Consider the following 17,267-nt stretch of genomic DNA (forward strand, 5'->3'; position numbering starts at 1 on the left):
GCACCTTTGTTTTGTTCACTAACTTGTATTCATTAATTTTTACCTTCTTTATTAAGTCAGTACAATTATTTGCTAATAACATGATACACTGTAAAGAGATGTAAGGAGTAAAAACATTCAGTTTGCTATTTCACACCTTCCATTCCCACATGTTTAACAAATGCTACACCGAGTTGTTAAATGTTGTTAAAGTGAAGAGTTTGGGGCCAAATGGGCATTTCATCTACAGTTCCTGTTCCTCTCCTTGTTTGGTAACTGAACATTTTCTGTCCGTCATGAAAGTTTTAAGGTCAAAGTTTTTTCTAGGAGCAACACAGATTAAAATACTAAACAAATATAAAAATGACTTGTAATTAAATCTAACGTGGTTCTTACTGTCAGCTCAGCAGAAAGTCATTAACAGCAGTTTTACTTATCGACAGTGACAAGCTTCCTGTACTAATAATTAGTTGATCTATCTTGAGATTCATTCACAAAAGCTTATAATGAATCAGATAGACGCACTTTGTCTTTTCCGTGAGGACACTCACATGTACTGTTAGCAACATTAACTGCATCAGCAATGTTGATACAGAATTAATATCAAAACTAATTCATCTTTTTTGTTTCATTTCCACAATTTTTTCCCCTCTTTAATTTAAACCACTGAAATGGATTGCTGTGAAAGTCTGTTTTAATTTCTTTTTTAAATTAGCTGATTATGATTCTGTTTGAGCAATGAAATCTGATTATCCATCAGAAAAGTAGAAGTTCTTTAGGTTCTGTTACTTTCAGTATTTTGTTAAAAAATAATCAAAATTTGTGTCATTGTTTCATGGACCAAAACTAACCAAAAATGCCTGTTGTTGATTAAACTATCATGAGATATTGATAACATGCTGTAAATTCTATTCTCAATGGAAAATGGCTGATCTATGTCCCTCGTTTTATTTATTTATTACTTTGGCTCTATTTTTTATAAAACTGGATCAATTTCCACTACTTATAATAACTAAAGAATGCAAGTTAGACCAATGTCTGAGGGAAGAGCGGCTTCTATCATGACTCACGTCACCACTGGTCATTATTATTCCTTATCATTGACTTCGTCTGAATGTGGCTGTGCAGGAAACTGCTTTCAACTCTAACCTTGTTTTCATGTTGCTCCAGTTACTATTCCAGAGGTGTGGGAACTGGACGAGGTGAACTCTCGGACAAACCGTCTTTCTAAACGACTACAGAAGAGCTGTGAACACACCCGAAAAATACTGAACACACGTGTGAAAGAGAGCGTAAACTCTGAAGACGGACACGGCTGCTCTGAAACAGGACTTGGGTTGTTCTTTTCAAATCCAATCGGCACTTTCCAGATTTTATCACAGGAATACTCTCATGCGGTAAAGTGCTGTTGTGTTTTCTTGCTTAGCAACAAAACTGGCAACAGTGCTCTTGTGGAGTACACTGGAATTAGCCCTAATTTCAGGGACAGACAAAAAAAACTGTTTGTCTGTGAGCAAATACAACATGTTTAGACCTAAATCTATGTTTTAGGTCAATTATAAGTGTTGTTTAATATGAATGATCTGGGCCTGGCGTAAAAGATGATAATGTTTTACTTTAAAAACCAAATTTATTGGTAAAACTATAACTTTAATTAAAAAGAAAACATGAAATAATAACAGTTTTGTCAGCAGTTGATCCAAGTCTCCACAAACAGTGTAAGATACATTATGTCTTCACTAACATTCCTTCCTTTTGGCGTTTTGTAAAAACATAGTACACAATGCTATAGTGTTTTGGTTTGGACTTTCTATGATTTTTGTTTTTTTATTCTGAGAACCGGGGAGCTAAGCACATGGAGTTACAAATGCTCGCAACTTTAAAAAAAACCTTTTAACTATAGTTCATTGTGTTGCTCATCACAGCTGTTTTTAGACAAAGCAGTAAGAGGTTCAGTCGCTGATAAACACAAAAAGCAAAAGCAGCAGTTAGAACGAAACATTAACATTACTATACTTTTCAGACTGAGGGTTTCCTTTCTATGTCTTGTTAGTTGAAAATCTTATACGGAAAAGCAAACTTTAAAAAAAAAAAAGATAAAATAGAACAAGTCTCTTCATGCTCTAAAAATGTTCCATTTGTTTTCTCAAACTATTGAAAAATAGAAAAAAGGAAAGTGGACAACAGAAGATGTAAGTAAATCTTTTTTGTTTGTTTTTTTGTGCAATATTCTTTATATTTATCTGCAAAGAACCTCAGGAATTTGTCTTATTTTACAGCATTGTTATGTCTTTGCAGTCTTTGGTGGTGCAGTTCAGTATTGCTGTGAGCATGTTGGCAACATCCCTCTGGTTTCCTACACATCCTGGTCTTGGTTTCTCTCTTGCATACGTCGCTCGACAAGCCTGTTAATGTGCTGGAGGTCTTTCAACACGTTCGGCTGATCTTCCAGCTCCTCGTGGAGACAGCGAGCTATTTCCAGCTTCCTGTAGTCCTCTGGCTGTACCAGACATCGGATGACGTGAAGAGCTCGATCCTTGAGGCTGTCGACTATGAAAGGGTTTGGGAAAAGCAGGAAAGCTTTTGATTTTGTAAAAAAATGTAATACAACTGTAAATGCATGCTTCTCAAACACACAAGAAAAGGAAATATCATAACGTATGAATACCAAAAATAGTTTTCCAAAGTTATGATCAGTGATAGCATGGTCACAGCAATGTTGTAAATGTTCCTTCTTTTATTAATGGCAGAGTTGTGATATCAAAACACTATTTCATTTACACTTGATTATCTTGCAAGACATACAAGGAATCTGGAAAAAAGGAATTTTAGGCTAAATATCTCCTGGATTAATATGAGGTCAGTGAAGTGGATCGTTCAAAATGAACCAAAATCGACTATGAATCATATTGTCAACCTCAAATTATGATACGAATCAAAGCATTGTTAAAATTACTTGTTAAGCCTTTCCTACAAACCAATCCGTGGCTGGTTTTAAAATGATATCTAGGCACAAGTGCATCAACTAAAAACAATTTAGAAGCACAGCTTAGCTTTACCTGGTAAAGTGATGATAACAGACACATCTCCATTCTCTGCTGGTTTAGGAAGAAAGAACTCTTTTCCGTTCACCTTTAAAGGCTCATCTGTTACTGCATCTCTGAACAACCAGGGATGACCTACAGGGAAGAGGAGGCATGTTTTTCAATTAAGATGTACAATGCTTTTACCTTTACATGACATTTTTCAGATTTTCCAAATGACAGATGAACCTGAATCTAAGCTGCTGTAGCACACTCGTGCTGTCCTTTTAAATTGTGAATTGATTAATTTTAGACAAGTCATTTTCAGCCTGTGGGTCTTACATGCAATCAAAGTTGTGTGACACAGGATCCAGAGGAAAACAATGACCAGAGGGCCCAACATTTCAAATAATATCATCAATATCTCATTTGCGTAATGCAAACAATGGCCGTGTTGGATGAACGTGCTCTCCAAATATGCATGTTATTTAGTCAAAGACCTACTGGCTTTTTTCCCTTTTTAATCTTTCTCTTTTCTGTTTTACATCCCGTTCCAGGAAAAGTAATATATGCATTAGAGCACTTTAGTCAGGTGTTTGTATTCGCTATGATTTATCTTGGAAAAGGATCAGAGGGGTATTCCAGGAAGCATGTTTAAACTAGCCTGACTTTAAGCCTGAACTCTGGCTGAAATCCGCCTGAACTTGCTTACTCTGGGTATGTCGGTTCCAAAAGACCGGATATGAGTTAGCGTAATTACGCTCGACTTGGTAACCCTGGGTTAATGCACGTGCACGTCAAGTACATAAAGACATTCTCAATGGATCGCCGATTTCCGGAGTCACCATGGAAACGCGTGGAGAACAAAAGACAACACTACACTTAAGACAGACAGAGTGAGATTTTAATGACGGCGAATGAAGATTATAAGAACATAGAAAAAATGCGGCTGTATCAGCAAAAGGAAGAGTTTCTACTTGGAGAAAAATAACAAAGTAAAGGCAACAGCTTCTATCTCATTTCCATTATCATTGTGAATTATATATTACTTATCAAGCTTGAATTATTTCAATTGGTAACAAGTACTAGTGGTGCTAAATAATCTCATCATTCTCTCCGTCCCTCTCACTCATGGTGCAGAAAGAATTAATTATAGTAGGACAAAATAACTCGGCAAAATACAGTAAAACAGCTAAACAACTAAACACATTTGGTCAAAAACCCACACTTGTACCCAAATCTGTCCAGACAGGTAAAGGGAATGGTATCCCACAATCCTTTGCGGTGCCAATCTAACAGCAGCACCAAAGTTACACCTACTCAATTGAATTAATTTGAATGAAAGTAAAATAACTGTCAGAAAACTACGTTATTTTTAAGCTGACTTAACAAAAAAAATGATTTATCTTAACTGAAGCAAATAATTAAGTTAGATCAAAGTAAAAAAGTTTATTTTTCCAACATCCATATTCAATTCAATTCAATTTTATTTGTATAGCCCAAAATCACAACAACAGTCGTCTCGATGGGCTTCGAAGTGAAACATGAACTCAAAAGGATCGTGAATAAAAAGAGTGCAATAGTAAAATACTAAAATGAACTAACAAACTAACTAAGCTATACTGGCATCCCTGCCCTTAGACCCCCCTTCGCGGTAAGGAAAAATAATATGTGGTCTTATCACCCTCACATGGTGGAAAAAGTATTATCTGAGCTTCTTCATCCACTAAATCATCTTCAAATGAACACGCCATAGATTTTACACTGAAAAATTGCTTTTATTTTTTTCAGAAGATTTAAACCCAATATTGACATAATGTGCATCTTTTGTAATCTTAAAAAAAACACGTTTATTTTGGCTTTGCTATTTTTCTTATAAGTTTTAAGATTTCTTTTCGAGCAAATTTACTCAAATGTTCTCTCTTCCCTTTGAAAACGTCTATTGTTTGGCGTTCAACAACATGTATATATTGACATTTTTTATAAACTTATTCCCACTTCTTGCTAAATTTTACATTCATAAATGTACATTTTGTAACAGATTCCTACATTTTTCTTAATTTCTAGTGAAGGCGAGATGTGTTAAATCAATCAGTTTTTCAAAAAAACAAAAAAGATTAATAAAAATGTCTTGAAATTCGTTCCAACATAAAATTGTTTGAAATGTTAAATCTTTTTTACATAACCATCCTGTACTTTCGTTTACTCCACGTACTTTTATTTTTTCCACACCCTGGCACCTGTTTTTATGTCTATATTAATGTACAGCGTATATTGATATGTTGGTCCTGTACTGGCCTTCAATAAAGTTTTTCGGGGGGGGGGGGGGGGGGGGGGGCAGCGCTTACCTACGTAGGTGGTCATTCGTCGCCCGGATCCAGGCTTCAGATCCTCGTATGCCTGAGGAACTCCGCTGTAGTCGATCCATAGCGGCCTCACGACATACGGCGTGCGGTTACAGAACACAGCGCTGACGGGGACGCGACAGTTTAAAGACCGAATGAGGGGAAGAGGCCGCTCCCCTTCTTGAGGCATCGGCGCTTGCTAGCAAAACAGCGGCCCACTACTGCGTATGATGCTTTCGTTAGCTCAGTGGCTAGCTCGATTTTTGAAAAGTCTTCGGCATAAAAAAAAGTATTCCTCCAAAATAAACTGGCATTAGCTTATCTGTGAAAGGAATAACTACGCAAACAAACTTTCAAAAGGTTCTTCAACAAACAAGTCGACAATTCGAGCGCTGTTTTCTGTTTACATTTCTCTTCCGGTAGCAAGAGGACACGCCCCCATTCTGTGTTTCGATTGGTCCAAGCTGATGTGACGACTTTGAGGGTCGAAAATGACGTTCTGGCTTTTCTACCTGTGAGCACACGAAACTAGTTTGGAACAAATTTTCAACTCGTATCAGGACTTAAATTATACACATTTTTCCTGACTTAAAGAACGTTTTGTTTGACTTTACTTAGTATGATAATAAGCTATCTTCACTAGTCTACCGAATAAATCAGATTTTAAAAACAAAATACTAAAGTTATAAAATTACATTTACCAACAAAAGTTCATATTTCTTTGAATTAATTGCTCAAATCAGACATTGTTTGCACACTATTTCTCCCCGTACCAACGAAGAAACAATTAAAACCCATCATCTGTCCCAGCTTAGAATACCAAGTTACTTTTATTATGGCCGGCAGCAGCAGCCACTGACCGCAAGGACCATATTGCTTTCGCAGTTGGAAAGATTTCAGTGCCTTCCAGCGAAAATTTGACCCCCGCCGCACACTGAAAAAGTCACCAAAATGTGCACACACCTAGGATAAATTGTAAATGAGTTTTTCACGAAGTCAACATCACCCCCCCCGAAGACGATGACATCACAGCGAGCGCTCCCGTAAAAAAAACACGAATGGGCTGAAAATTGCTTATGAGGCCGAAAAAAAATTATTTCAAAATACAGTTATGAAACCAAAACACACATGTTGGGGATATCCCAAGGAAGTTTTAAAATCATTATGGGACGGCCACACGACCAACGGCTTGGCGGCCATTTTGTAGCGAACTCTGAGAATTGGCGATTTTTGTGTTTTCCCAATATGGGAAAACTGCACTTTTGTTCAAGCGATTTTCACTAAATTGCACACACTTGTTGCCAGCTCCAGTCTACAAACACCACAGAAGTGTCATCGACTTTTGACCTCGGGAGAAAGCCGCTATCTTGAATGAAAAAAAAGCACCTTTAGTACCAGATACAAACGAAAACTCGTCTTTGGAGTTTTCATCGATCGTCTCGCAGATTTTGGCACAAATTTCAGATTTTTTTTTTGAGAATTTACTGACGAAACCAATATATCCTTGTCTGCTATATCTAAAAGAAGTTTTGAAATCATTACGGGATTGCGACACGTTCTACAGTTTGGCTGCCATTTTGTGCCAAAATCTGTGATTTTGCTTTTTTCGCGTTTAAACATAATATTGGAAAATTAACTTTTTCACGCACATGTCGCTAGCGTAAGTCCACAATCACCTCTGGAGTTTTGTCGACCTTTGACTTCGGGAAAAGGCCGCCATCCTGAATTTTTCATAAAAAGCACTTTTACTACTGAATACAAACATTAAACCTGTCGTAAGGATTTTTATTGATTGTCTTGTAACTTTTTACGCATCAATGGCAATCTACTATGGAAAAAATGTTGCAATTAGAACTTGTAGATTTGAAAAGGTGTTTGTGTGGCGAGCTAGCAAAAGTGGCGCACTGTTATAAGTCTTATGTTATTCAATGGAATACTGTGAAGATTTAATGTATGTTCCATGTCTGGAACTGAACATATTGAAACACACTGGATATGGCCATATAAGGAATGAGGGCGTGGTTAGCAAGAAACCTCTGCTGCTAAGGACATCAAAAAGTTTACTTTTTCCGATTCACTTAAAACTAACGTCGATCAGAGGGGTATTCCAGAAGGCACGTTTAAACTACCCTGACTTTAACCCTGAACTCTGGCTGAAGTCCACCTGAACTTGCTTACTGTGGGTATGTAGGTTCCAAAAGACCGGATATGAGTGCCAAAATAGTAACACGGCTGCATCAGCAAAAGAGAGAGTTTCTGCTTGGAGAAAAATAACGGCAAAGCAAAAACGCATGAGTTTCCATGTAATTTCTCTCATCTCTCTATTTTCATCTCATTAAATATACATATATATATATATATATATATATATATATATATATATATATATATAAATACACACACAACTCATATACAACCTAATTTCTTACGTCTATCAAACTCAACAATTGTTTATACAGCTGAAATTTACATATTTATCTAACTAAATGTCATTTTACTCCAATTTGATTAAATGTTTTTCCATCTTAATTTATTGTACTTTTTGAACTCTCATATATTTAAGCCCGCTGCCATAAATATTTTTATTTTTATGTCCTTAAAATGAATGAATGGATTTTCAATAAATACCTTACTTTCAGTGATCATGTCAGTCTGACTTTATATCTTAAGCCATTATGTGACACAAGGGGTGCTACATAAACTCAGCACCCTCTCCCTCCCTCTCACTCATGTGCAGAAAGAATTAAACATAACAGGATAAAATAACTCAGCAAAACACAGTAAAACAGCTAAACAATGAAACACATTTAGAAAAAAACCCACACTTAAACCCAAATCCGTCCAGACAGGTAAAGGGAATGGAATCCCACAATTCCTTGCGCTGACGATCTAACAGCAGCACCAAAGTTACACCCACTTAATTGAATTAATTTGAATGAAAGTAAAAAAAAATAGTCTGATAACTATGTGTTATTTTTAGGTTAACTGACCTCAAAAAATGTATTTATCTTAACTGAAACAAATAATTAAGTTATATCAATGCCTCAAACTTTCCATGGTAACTCACATAACCTGCTTTTTGAAATACCCCCCTGTTTATCATCCCCAGTCGACAGCAACATAAAATGGTTGTTATGGAGATAAAATCAACAAAAAAAGCTGCCATTCTGAAAAAAGTGGATTTTTAATTAACATGTAGCTTGACATGTAGCTTTGATGACATGTAACTTTTACCAATGGAGCTATGTGTTTTTCTGAGTCAGTTGATGATGCCGATCGCAGCGCTAGCACTTTTCGCCACATTAGCATAACTAGAAGAGTTAGCATAATTAGCATCTTAGGCAATGTGTTTTTCTGAGTCACTTGATGGTAGTGATCGCAATGCTAGCTTTTTTAACAACAGTTGTACAACTAGCATAGTAAGCATGATTAGCATATGCAGCTTTGACTATAGCCTTGATCGAAGGTCAGCGGTGAGAGCGGCGGTGCTGCGTAGAGGCGGGCGGACGGGGCGAGTAGCGCCTGTAGCCCTTTTTTTAATATTAGTTTTTTTCTTGCTGAGGTACAGTTTATTGCTCTTTACACTGTATGTCATAAAAATGTTCTTAATAAAATGTACATTTAAAAAAAACATCATAGAATCAAATACCAAAAGTGAATAAGCACTTGACCTCTATTGGATGGAATTTTGCTAATTTATTTTTTCTTGGAATTTTACTTTGACATTTTTCAACACCTGTTAATTTTATTTATTTTTTTGTTTTAAATACTTCTACCAGAAACAAATTGGGCTATAGCTAAAGTCTAGAGCTAAGTAGTCTATTTAAGTGTCGGCAGCTACAAGTATAAGCTTCTTAGTTTTTACTAAAAATGAGACAGTATACTTGAAGTTTACTTTCTATAAACTAGACCTATAAATTGTAAACTTTAAATGTTCTCATTTAGTCTGAAAAAGTATTCAGCAAGTATACTTCCAATACTGCACCTACATTGTCGTTAGTTAAAGCTATACTTCTATGGAAGTATGCTTAATAAAATAAACACCAACTATACTACTTTTTGTTGGGGGAACACATAAGGAAATAAATAAAACACAGCAATATCTTGGAACATGACTTCAAAAGCAACTAAGATGATGTTTAATGGAGTACAACAATACTGGGAACATTTACATCATGAAACCCTTTCTTTTTGCAAAGTATTTTAGCATTAATGGGGCCTTTTTTATTGTTGTGTGTGTGTTTGCAATGTGGAAGTGGATATACATCCACTTATAACAAGTGGATAGAAAGTAGTTTTATTTACTTCAGTATCTTTTTATACCCCCACATGGCAAGCAACATGTCTTGCTCATCTGTGGGATCCCTCATAAATATTTTTGTCAAAAAAAAAAGTTGCACAAAGATTGCAAAATGTATCATATAGTCATTTAGAATTTAAATTAAACTTTGAGAGTTGTTGAATATTTTTTTAACTGTTTTTTTTGTCAACCCAGTCTTATTCAGTTTATTTAAGTAAAGTAACAAATGTGTCTTTATGTTATTGACCATTGGTTATTCTATTAGTTTTAAGTAACAAAACATAAGTGAAAATCATATAAAAATATCTTACAAAATCCAGAGATTTTAAAGGACTCATGTTTTGCTGCAAAAATATAACTTCATTTGTACACTTCTCTACATTTTATTATATATCGAAATTATTCATGAAATGTTTAAATCAAAATTAATCCATCCTCAGCATGCATGTGTTTTTTGTATTCACCATGTGCTTCCATGACTCACAAACCCTGTCAGAAGATAAAAATAACCTTAAAAGATATTAAGAAAGTCTAAATAAAAGCAGAGTCCGCCTCTCAGACGTTTCCCGTTTGTTTTCCAAAGTCATTCAATCAGCATTTATTCAGTTTTACTGCAAAACGGGGTAAGAATAAGCTTTCTCTGTGCTTCATTCATTCGGAAAGAACTGAGTACTGAGTCAATAAATTCAGCCCCGCCCAGTTTCTCTCTCTGTCAAACAAGCTGAAGGCACAGCAAAAGAGGCAGAGAAGAACCAGAAGCTGCAGAGTCATCAACCCTGGAACCTGCTCCACCTCCTTCCAGAAGAAAATCAAGGCAGTGTAAGTGATGTCTGCTAAAGTCCAATGATCCTCTCAATGACTTTTCTGAAAACGAAGCAACTAAATGTCACCGGGTCTCCTTTGCTCTGACCCCAGACTCCCTGACACGTTTACAAGTCTCCTTTTCGAAAATGCGCGCAGTGAATGGCAGCGCGTCTGTGGATGCGGAGGATGTGCCCAGAGACGAGAGTCTGGCCAGGGCGGAGATTGCTCTCCTCAGCGTGATCTTCGTGAGCGCCTCTCTCCTCAACGCCGCCTTGCTGCTGGTTCTCTGGAGACAGCGCAAGCAGATGTCCAGGATGCGCATCTTCGTGTTCCACCTGTGCCTGGCGGACTTGGTGGTCGCCTTTTTCCAGGTGTGCCCGCAGCTCATTTGGGACATCACCGACAGATTCGTGGGACCAGATCTAGTGTGCCGCCTTGTGAAGTACTTCCAAGTTCTCGGCATGTTTTCATCGACCTACATGATTGTAGTGATGACAGTTGACAGATACCAGGCTGTCTGCAACCCCATGGTGAAATTTCAGCGGGCGCGCACCAGGATTAACATGCCTGTGTGCGCCGCGTGGGCTCTCTCCTTTGTGGGCAGCCTGCCTCAGGTTTTCATTTTCTCTCAAGTGGAGGTCGCGCCCGGAGTTTTTGACTGCTGGGCTGACTTCATCCAGCCGTGGGGGCTGCAGACGTACGTCACTTGGACCACTCTGGTCATTTTCATTTTACCTGTGACCACGGTTGTTGTTTGCCAAGTGCGTATCTGCAGAGCGATCCAAATAAACCTTTACCAAAAAACTCTCAAGCAGGGAAGTAAAGGAGTCGCGCTGCCATCCAGAGCTAGTGGTGTGGCCAGCATGTCCAAGGCCAGGGTGAAAACGCTGAAGATCACGGTGGTTATTGTGCTGGCTTACATCATCTGCTGGGCTCCCTTCTTTACTGTCCAGCTCTGGTCCGCCTGGGATACACACGCTCCAAAAGAGAGTAAGTTTTTCTTCAATTTACCGAGGTCATCTAATCCTGAAGCCATGAAGTTTGACTTTTTTTCCCTTCTAGAGTGAGTCTAAAAGCGTAACCGCACACGCAAAAGCGCATCTTTACGCGCAATAAAAATGTAAACGGCCTATAAATTTACACTAGATTTGTGCACTTTTCCTATTCCAGCTGCAACCTTCACCATCCTGATGCTGCTAGCCAGCCTGAACAGCTGCGCAAACCCCTGCATTTACCTTCTGTTCAGCGGGCAGTTCCCCAAGAAGCTCCTGACGCTGCTGTGTCGACGGAATTCCAACGGTAAGCGCCCGGGACACGAGGACCCGACGACGGTCAGCTCCCTGTACATGAGCCTCAAAAACATCTCTGAGTCCAAGTAAGACCATCAGGCCTTGGAGAGAAAACGGAGCTTGGCAGAGAAAAGCATGGAGCTTTGCGCGCCATGGCATCAAAGCAAAGATGCAGGTCCATGATGGAGAATTCTGTTACGCAGTTTCTTGTTTGTCACTAAATAAGTTGACTTGAATAAATCCAACATCGGCAGCCATCGGTGCGCTACACTTCATGGACAAGGACCACAGAATGTGATGAGAGCGCGCAGGAAAGGAGCAATAAACTGAAGAGCAGGCGCTGTTGAGTGTTTGACTGTTGACTGAATAAAAACAAGCGTTTAAATATCACTTTAGATAAAGGAAGACTGTTTTTATATATTGGTATTTATTTATCTTTGTATGTATTTGGATTGAGACTGCATATCAAACATTAAATGAATTATTTTTGATACATTTTTTGGTTTGGCTCAATATGACAATAATGCATTTTAACCACAGACTGTATATGGTTAAAACAGAAAAGCAAAAATACTGACATATCTATGGTGTCGACAAGAATGGTATCCAGACTCAGACATGCTCTTTGTCATATACATGCTGCCTTATCTTTAGGTAAACAGAGTGACTAGAAGAATCTTCAGAGCAGCATAACAGGAGCTTGTTGAATGGAAAGGAACCTTTTATTTGCAGGAAACAATATTTGTTCTTCTTTTGCAAAAATACGAACAGATCTGACATATTTTAGATAATCCTGATCAGGACTCTAATTTATCCTTGAAGGAAGATAGTTAATTTGAAATGGTGAGACTGAGAACAGATAAAGACGTGTTACTAATTTCCAGTGGTGTGTAGTTGAGCGGCGTGGACCATCCACATGGAGGAATAAATAGAGATTTTTGTTCATCGTTGGTGTTGCTGTAGCAGCAGCGTGTGGCATAACTTCTAAGAACCATGAACTCACTAAATACCTTTGTGAGAACCCTTTGACTCCATAGAAACCATAATTAACCACAACTGTAATTAGACTTTATAGTATGATTTTATGATTCACCTTCACAGATGGTGCAAACATGTTACTATGCAGCTCAGAACTTTTTGTGACATTTCCACACAGACTGTCGAAGGAAAGCATCACCCTTCTGTGAAATACTTCACATATTAAAGCTGCCAAATTAACTCGTCTGTGTTTTGCCTTGGCCGCCATCCCTCACACCATCAAACCAGATTTATCAACAAGGCTTCAAGTGGTTCAGCTCTTCAAGCAAAATCTTTTACATGTCGAAATCTGCTTGGCAGCCTTTGTTAGAAGGACTTCCTCATTGAAGAACTGTAGAAAGCTTGGAAAGTGAAGGTGACAGTGTTGATTGGAGCACTCGGGGCAGTAACCTGTAAACTGGAGGAGTGGCTACAGCCGATCCCTGGAAAAACCTCAGACATCTCAGTTCATAAAAGTGCAGTACTAGGAAGAGCAGAGGTACTGCGCCGGACCCTCAAGCTGGCAGGCCTCTGGTAGAAGAACCAAGCCTGGAGGAGAAACCACCTGCAAAAAATGCTGTGACGATAAAAACCTTTCAGAAATATTAGTAATGTTTGTTTAAGATATCACTTTACAAAATGCAAAGTGAGCACAAAAAAATGAACATATAGTGTTTATATATTTTGTTTCTAAACCAGCATTAATTTTATAGGTACACTTACAAAGACTTTAGGGAATCTTTTTCAAAGTAATCGGATGTTTGATCAACCAATTCTGCCGAAAATGGACTAATGATCAATAATGTCATAAGTAGGTTGAAACCATTGACTGTATAAGAGAACTGGACTGAGTTAAGTGTGACGTCACCAATGGAAAATGCCTTACGTTCGGCTCCAACGAGATTAAATCAATTCAGTCACCAGTTCTTCACAATACAGACGCTGCTGTTTGGAGCGTCTGTACACATGAACTGAAGTGCAGGAAAATGGCAGCAGATGCTCTGAACCGATGAGTACAGATCTGAAATATTTGGCTGCAGAAGAAGGCAGTTTGTCAGAGGAAGGACTGGAGAGCAGAACAATGATGCAGACAATGGTGAAGCATGGTGGAGGTTCTTATTGTGTGTTATAGTATTTATGATTGTTAATCTAATAAACCATTAGAAAACAAAAGTTTGAGGAAGAGTTTTGCCTAAAATTGGTATCTTATTCTCCTGCAGATGGTTTTATCAGAAGACACTGATTTCTTCCTAGAGGAATAACTATTTATGGACTTGACTTTTTATTTGAAGGTTAGGCTCTAAAGGGCAAAATAGCCCATTTATTAGTTTAGCATCAATTAACCAATTAATTGTTGTATTTTCATTTTACCAAAGACTGTACACACACACAAACTGGAACCAGCCACTCTCCCATCTAGACTGTTCTCATTTAACCAATAAATGTCCTGATGTAACAGGATTAAAACACCAGATTGTTTTCATTTGATAACAGAAAAGATTTGGACAGGTAATTTATAAAATAGGTATTTTGATACACAGAAAAACGTAGCGTTTATTAAGATTAAAAATGCCAACTTAGGAGAGTTCACTGTCAGAGGTCAGCGCTCTGTCTCTCCCTCTGGTCACCGATGCAAACCATCTCCAGAGTGCTGAATGCACCACATCCCCCAGCAGCCCCAGCGCACACTTCCTGGATGCTGCACACACGACTCTCATTTACTCAATCAATCAATCACAAGCATCCTTAATCACTGCACTGAGCCTCACTCAGTGCAAAGTATTGTTTGAACCACTCTGCCTGGATTGCTGAGCGTTGTATCTGGACCTGATCTTTTGATTTCCTGGCCCGGTTTTGTCTTTGACTTGCTCGCCTGCTGCCTGCCCCGAATCTCGCCTGGACCCTGACTAATCCTGTTTCTTCTCTGATGCTCCCATGTTTGTGTTTGACCTCAGGCTACCTGACCCTGATTTAGCTTTGTGGACTTTTAGATAATAAATAGATAATAATAGATAATAAAACCTGCTGCAATTGGATCCAGCCGTCTGCCTGTTTTGAGACTCTTACATTAACATTACAAGAAACGTTTTTTATGGACATTCAAAAACACTGATGAGCACAATGGTAGACATGTTTTCCTTCCCACACACATTGAATTTAATTCAACTCTTGCAGCCGAGCAGGCATACAAATGAAGGCACGTGTTGTCTGCACAAGCGACTAATGTGACACAATCACAGCACACGTAGAGAGACGACTGCACACAGGTATAACAAAGGGACATGTTGATCTGTCTGCAGGAGACTCCAAGTCTGCAGAACAAAAGGTTTTTTATCTGTTTCTGAACAGCTCTCGTCAGTTGTGTTTTCTTCAAAATGATATTTTTTCCCCTCCAGCTGCTGTTTTTGAAGCATACAAGGAACCAGCATGAAACGCAGAGGAGTCCGTGTTTGAAACCTGCATGTTTATTTTTACTTGGTGAAACACAAATGACACGGAAAAACAAGCAAAAGGCTTTCTCTGGAGCCGGGCAACTGGTTTCAGCAGGGAAGCATCTGTTTTATTGGTTTATAGGGGAGGGAATGTCAGAGGAACTTAAGCTGTAGGTAATCACACTGAGGTGATGTAAACTTGACCTCTGGGCCATCTGAAAGCTAAAATCCTTTAAAAATCTAAATAATATGATGTGAAAAAATAAAAAAGAATATGTGAAAGAGCTCCACCAGCAGGTACCACACCTGTAGGGTTCACCAGCAACCATCAGACGGGATTCTGGTGTGCATCAGATCGGATAGCCAGCACCCTGCACGCTTTACTGGATCATTCATCAAGACACAATCTGAGTTTATCCGTGTTTTTCTCTGAGCGTTGACTCCTTTACCTGTTCAGTGCTGTCCCCTGTTCATTGGTTCACCTCACACTTTCTTTACATCGTTCCTGGTTTTTGTGATCAGCAGAACTATCCCACAGGACTGTGTCTCCATATAGGTCCACATCGCATCCAACCATTACAAAGGACATCACATACGAATCGTTCAAGCAGAGAAGACTTATTACACACCTGGTGTTGATCTAAGAGAAGATCCAGTCCTTTCTGGTCCAGACCATCATTCGTCCACCAGCATCCCTACAAATAATCTTAACTTAAACTTTATGACAACACATCACCATCTCCCAGTCATACTCCATCATCTGTCTCTCATCATCTCCACCAGAACTCATTTTCTTTTTTTTTTAAACCACCCAATAAAGTCTGAGCTCCTGGCAGAAATCTGGACACTTATGCTTGCTGGCCTCGATGCTCTAGATCAGGAGTGGGCAAACTTTTAGACTTATGGGCCACAAAGGGTTTTAAAATGGGTTCTAAATCTGATGGAAGGGCCGGACCAGGAGCAGATATGTGGAGTGTTTTCCACCTCATAAGAGAAAGAAACAACATGGAATCTGGAAGAAAACGTGCTTTAACTTTGATAATTCATATATACCTTAAAATGGAACATTTTGGAGTTTTTATTTCAAAACTTGTGCCTTTTGTTCTCATTTTATTGCCAATTGCACCATTAGGTTTATGTCCATCAGGGAAAAACACAAACTAGGATTGGAAAAACGGCTCGGAAAACACACATAGACGTCAGAAAAAAACAAATCTTCTGCAAATATAGACAAAGGCCAATAAATTTGTTATGCGCCAATTATAGGGACACACCAGAATTACAGGTGTGTGTGTACATTATCATGTTGAGGATTATCAACAGAATTTTTAGTTTCAGTTTAGCGGGTCAGATTAAATAGTTTAATGGGCTGAATATTGCCCTTTTTTAAACTACAAACAAAATGAATGCTGTGTATTGGGAGCATGTCGGAGCACCTGTGGGTTCAGCAGCAGAAGACGGAGCAGCGTAAGCAGGAGAAGCAGCAGCAGGCTCTGGAAAAGGCCTCTCTGGGCTTTTCAACAAAGCATGGCAGCTATGCAAGAGCTCCAGTTGGACTAAACGAAGGGGATGAAGTTTCACCTGCAGAGTTATGAACACTAGAACAGCAGTGTTTGCATTTCTAAGCAGTAAAAAGATACACCTGGATGAGCGAAATATTTCCAGCTGTTACACATTAATAAACAAAGAAGACAAAAACCAAACCACCAATTGTTGAACAGCTGATAACCTCAAATTGAAAAATGAACATTTTAACACAGACAGAAAAACTGAAGGACACAGGAGCCGACATAAAGGGACCAAGAAAAAAGCAGAAACAGGAAGAGCAAGAAGAAAAGCATCATTTAAGCAACATGGAGAAGAAAACAGAAGACATAAGACGGACCAGAAATCAATACTAATGAAAAACCTGGAAGAACTGGACCAATACAAATGATTTCAACAAGTGGATGAACAACGAAGGGATGTTATTGCTGAGTTTTGCTTCATGCTGACAGAAAAATGTGGGATAGGCCACATGAATAAATGGCGTTTACTTATATGGCGCTTTTCTACCTCCCAAGGACACTTCGAGTCAT

The 17,267-nt window shown here is 38.5% G+C and overlaps 2 protein-coding genes across 2 annotated transcripts; one reads left to right on the top strand and one right to left on the bottom strand.

Annotated features, from left to right (window-relative positions):
- Positions 1 to 1,589: 1,589 nt before the first annotated feature.
- Positions 1,590 to 5,797, bottom strand: vhl (von Hippel-Lindau tumor suppressor). The gene is made up of 3 exons (XM_004068502.5): positions 5,351 to 5,797; positions 3,039 to 3,158; positions 1,590 to 2,529 (listed from the first exon to the last, which is right to left on the bottom strand). Exons 1-3 carry the CDS (start codon positions 5,535 to 5,537, stop codon positions 2,336 to 2,338), a joined length of 501 nt encoding a protein of 166 aa, XP_004068550.1. The 5' UTR covers positions 5,538 to 5,797; the 3' UTR covers positions 1,590 to 2,335.
- Positions 5,798 to 10,391: 4,594 nt separating this feature from the next.
- On the top strand, positions 10,392 to 12,230 carry avpr2b.1 (arginine vasopressin receptor 2b, tandem duplicate, 1). The gene is given in 3 exon segments (NM_001278816.1): positions 10,392 to 10,466; positions 10,563 to 11,441; positions 11,622 to 12,230. Coding segments are annotated over 2 exon segments (1,053 nt in total). The 5' UTR covers positions 10,392 to 10,466; positions 10,563 to 10,597; the 3' UTR covers positions 11,831 to 12,230.
- Positions 12,231 to 17,267: the final 5,037 nt, after the last annotated feature.

The sequence above is a fragment of the Oryzias latipes genome, chromosome 5 (genome assembly GCF_053564925.1).
Source record: "Oryzias latipes strain Hd-rR chromosome 5, Olatipes_Hd-rR_3.1".
NCBI classification, from domain to species: domain Eukaryota; kingdom Metazoa; phylum Chordata; class Actinopteri; order Beloniformes; family Adrianichthyidae; genus Oryzias; species Oryzias latipes.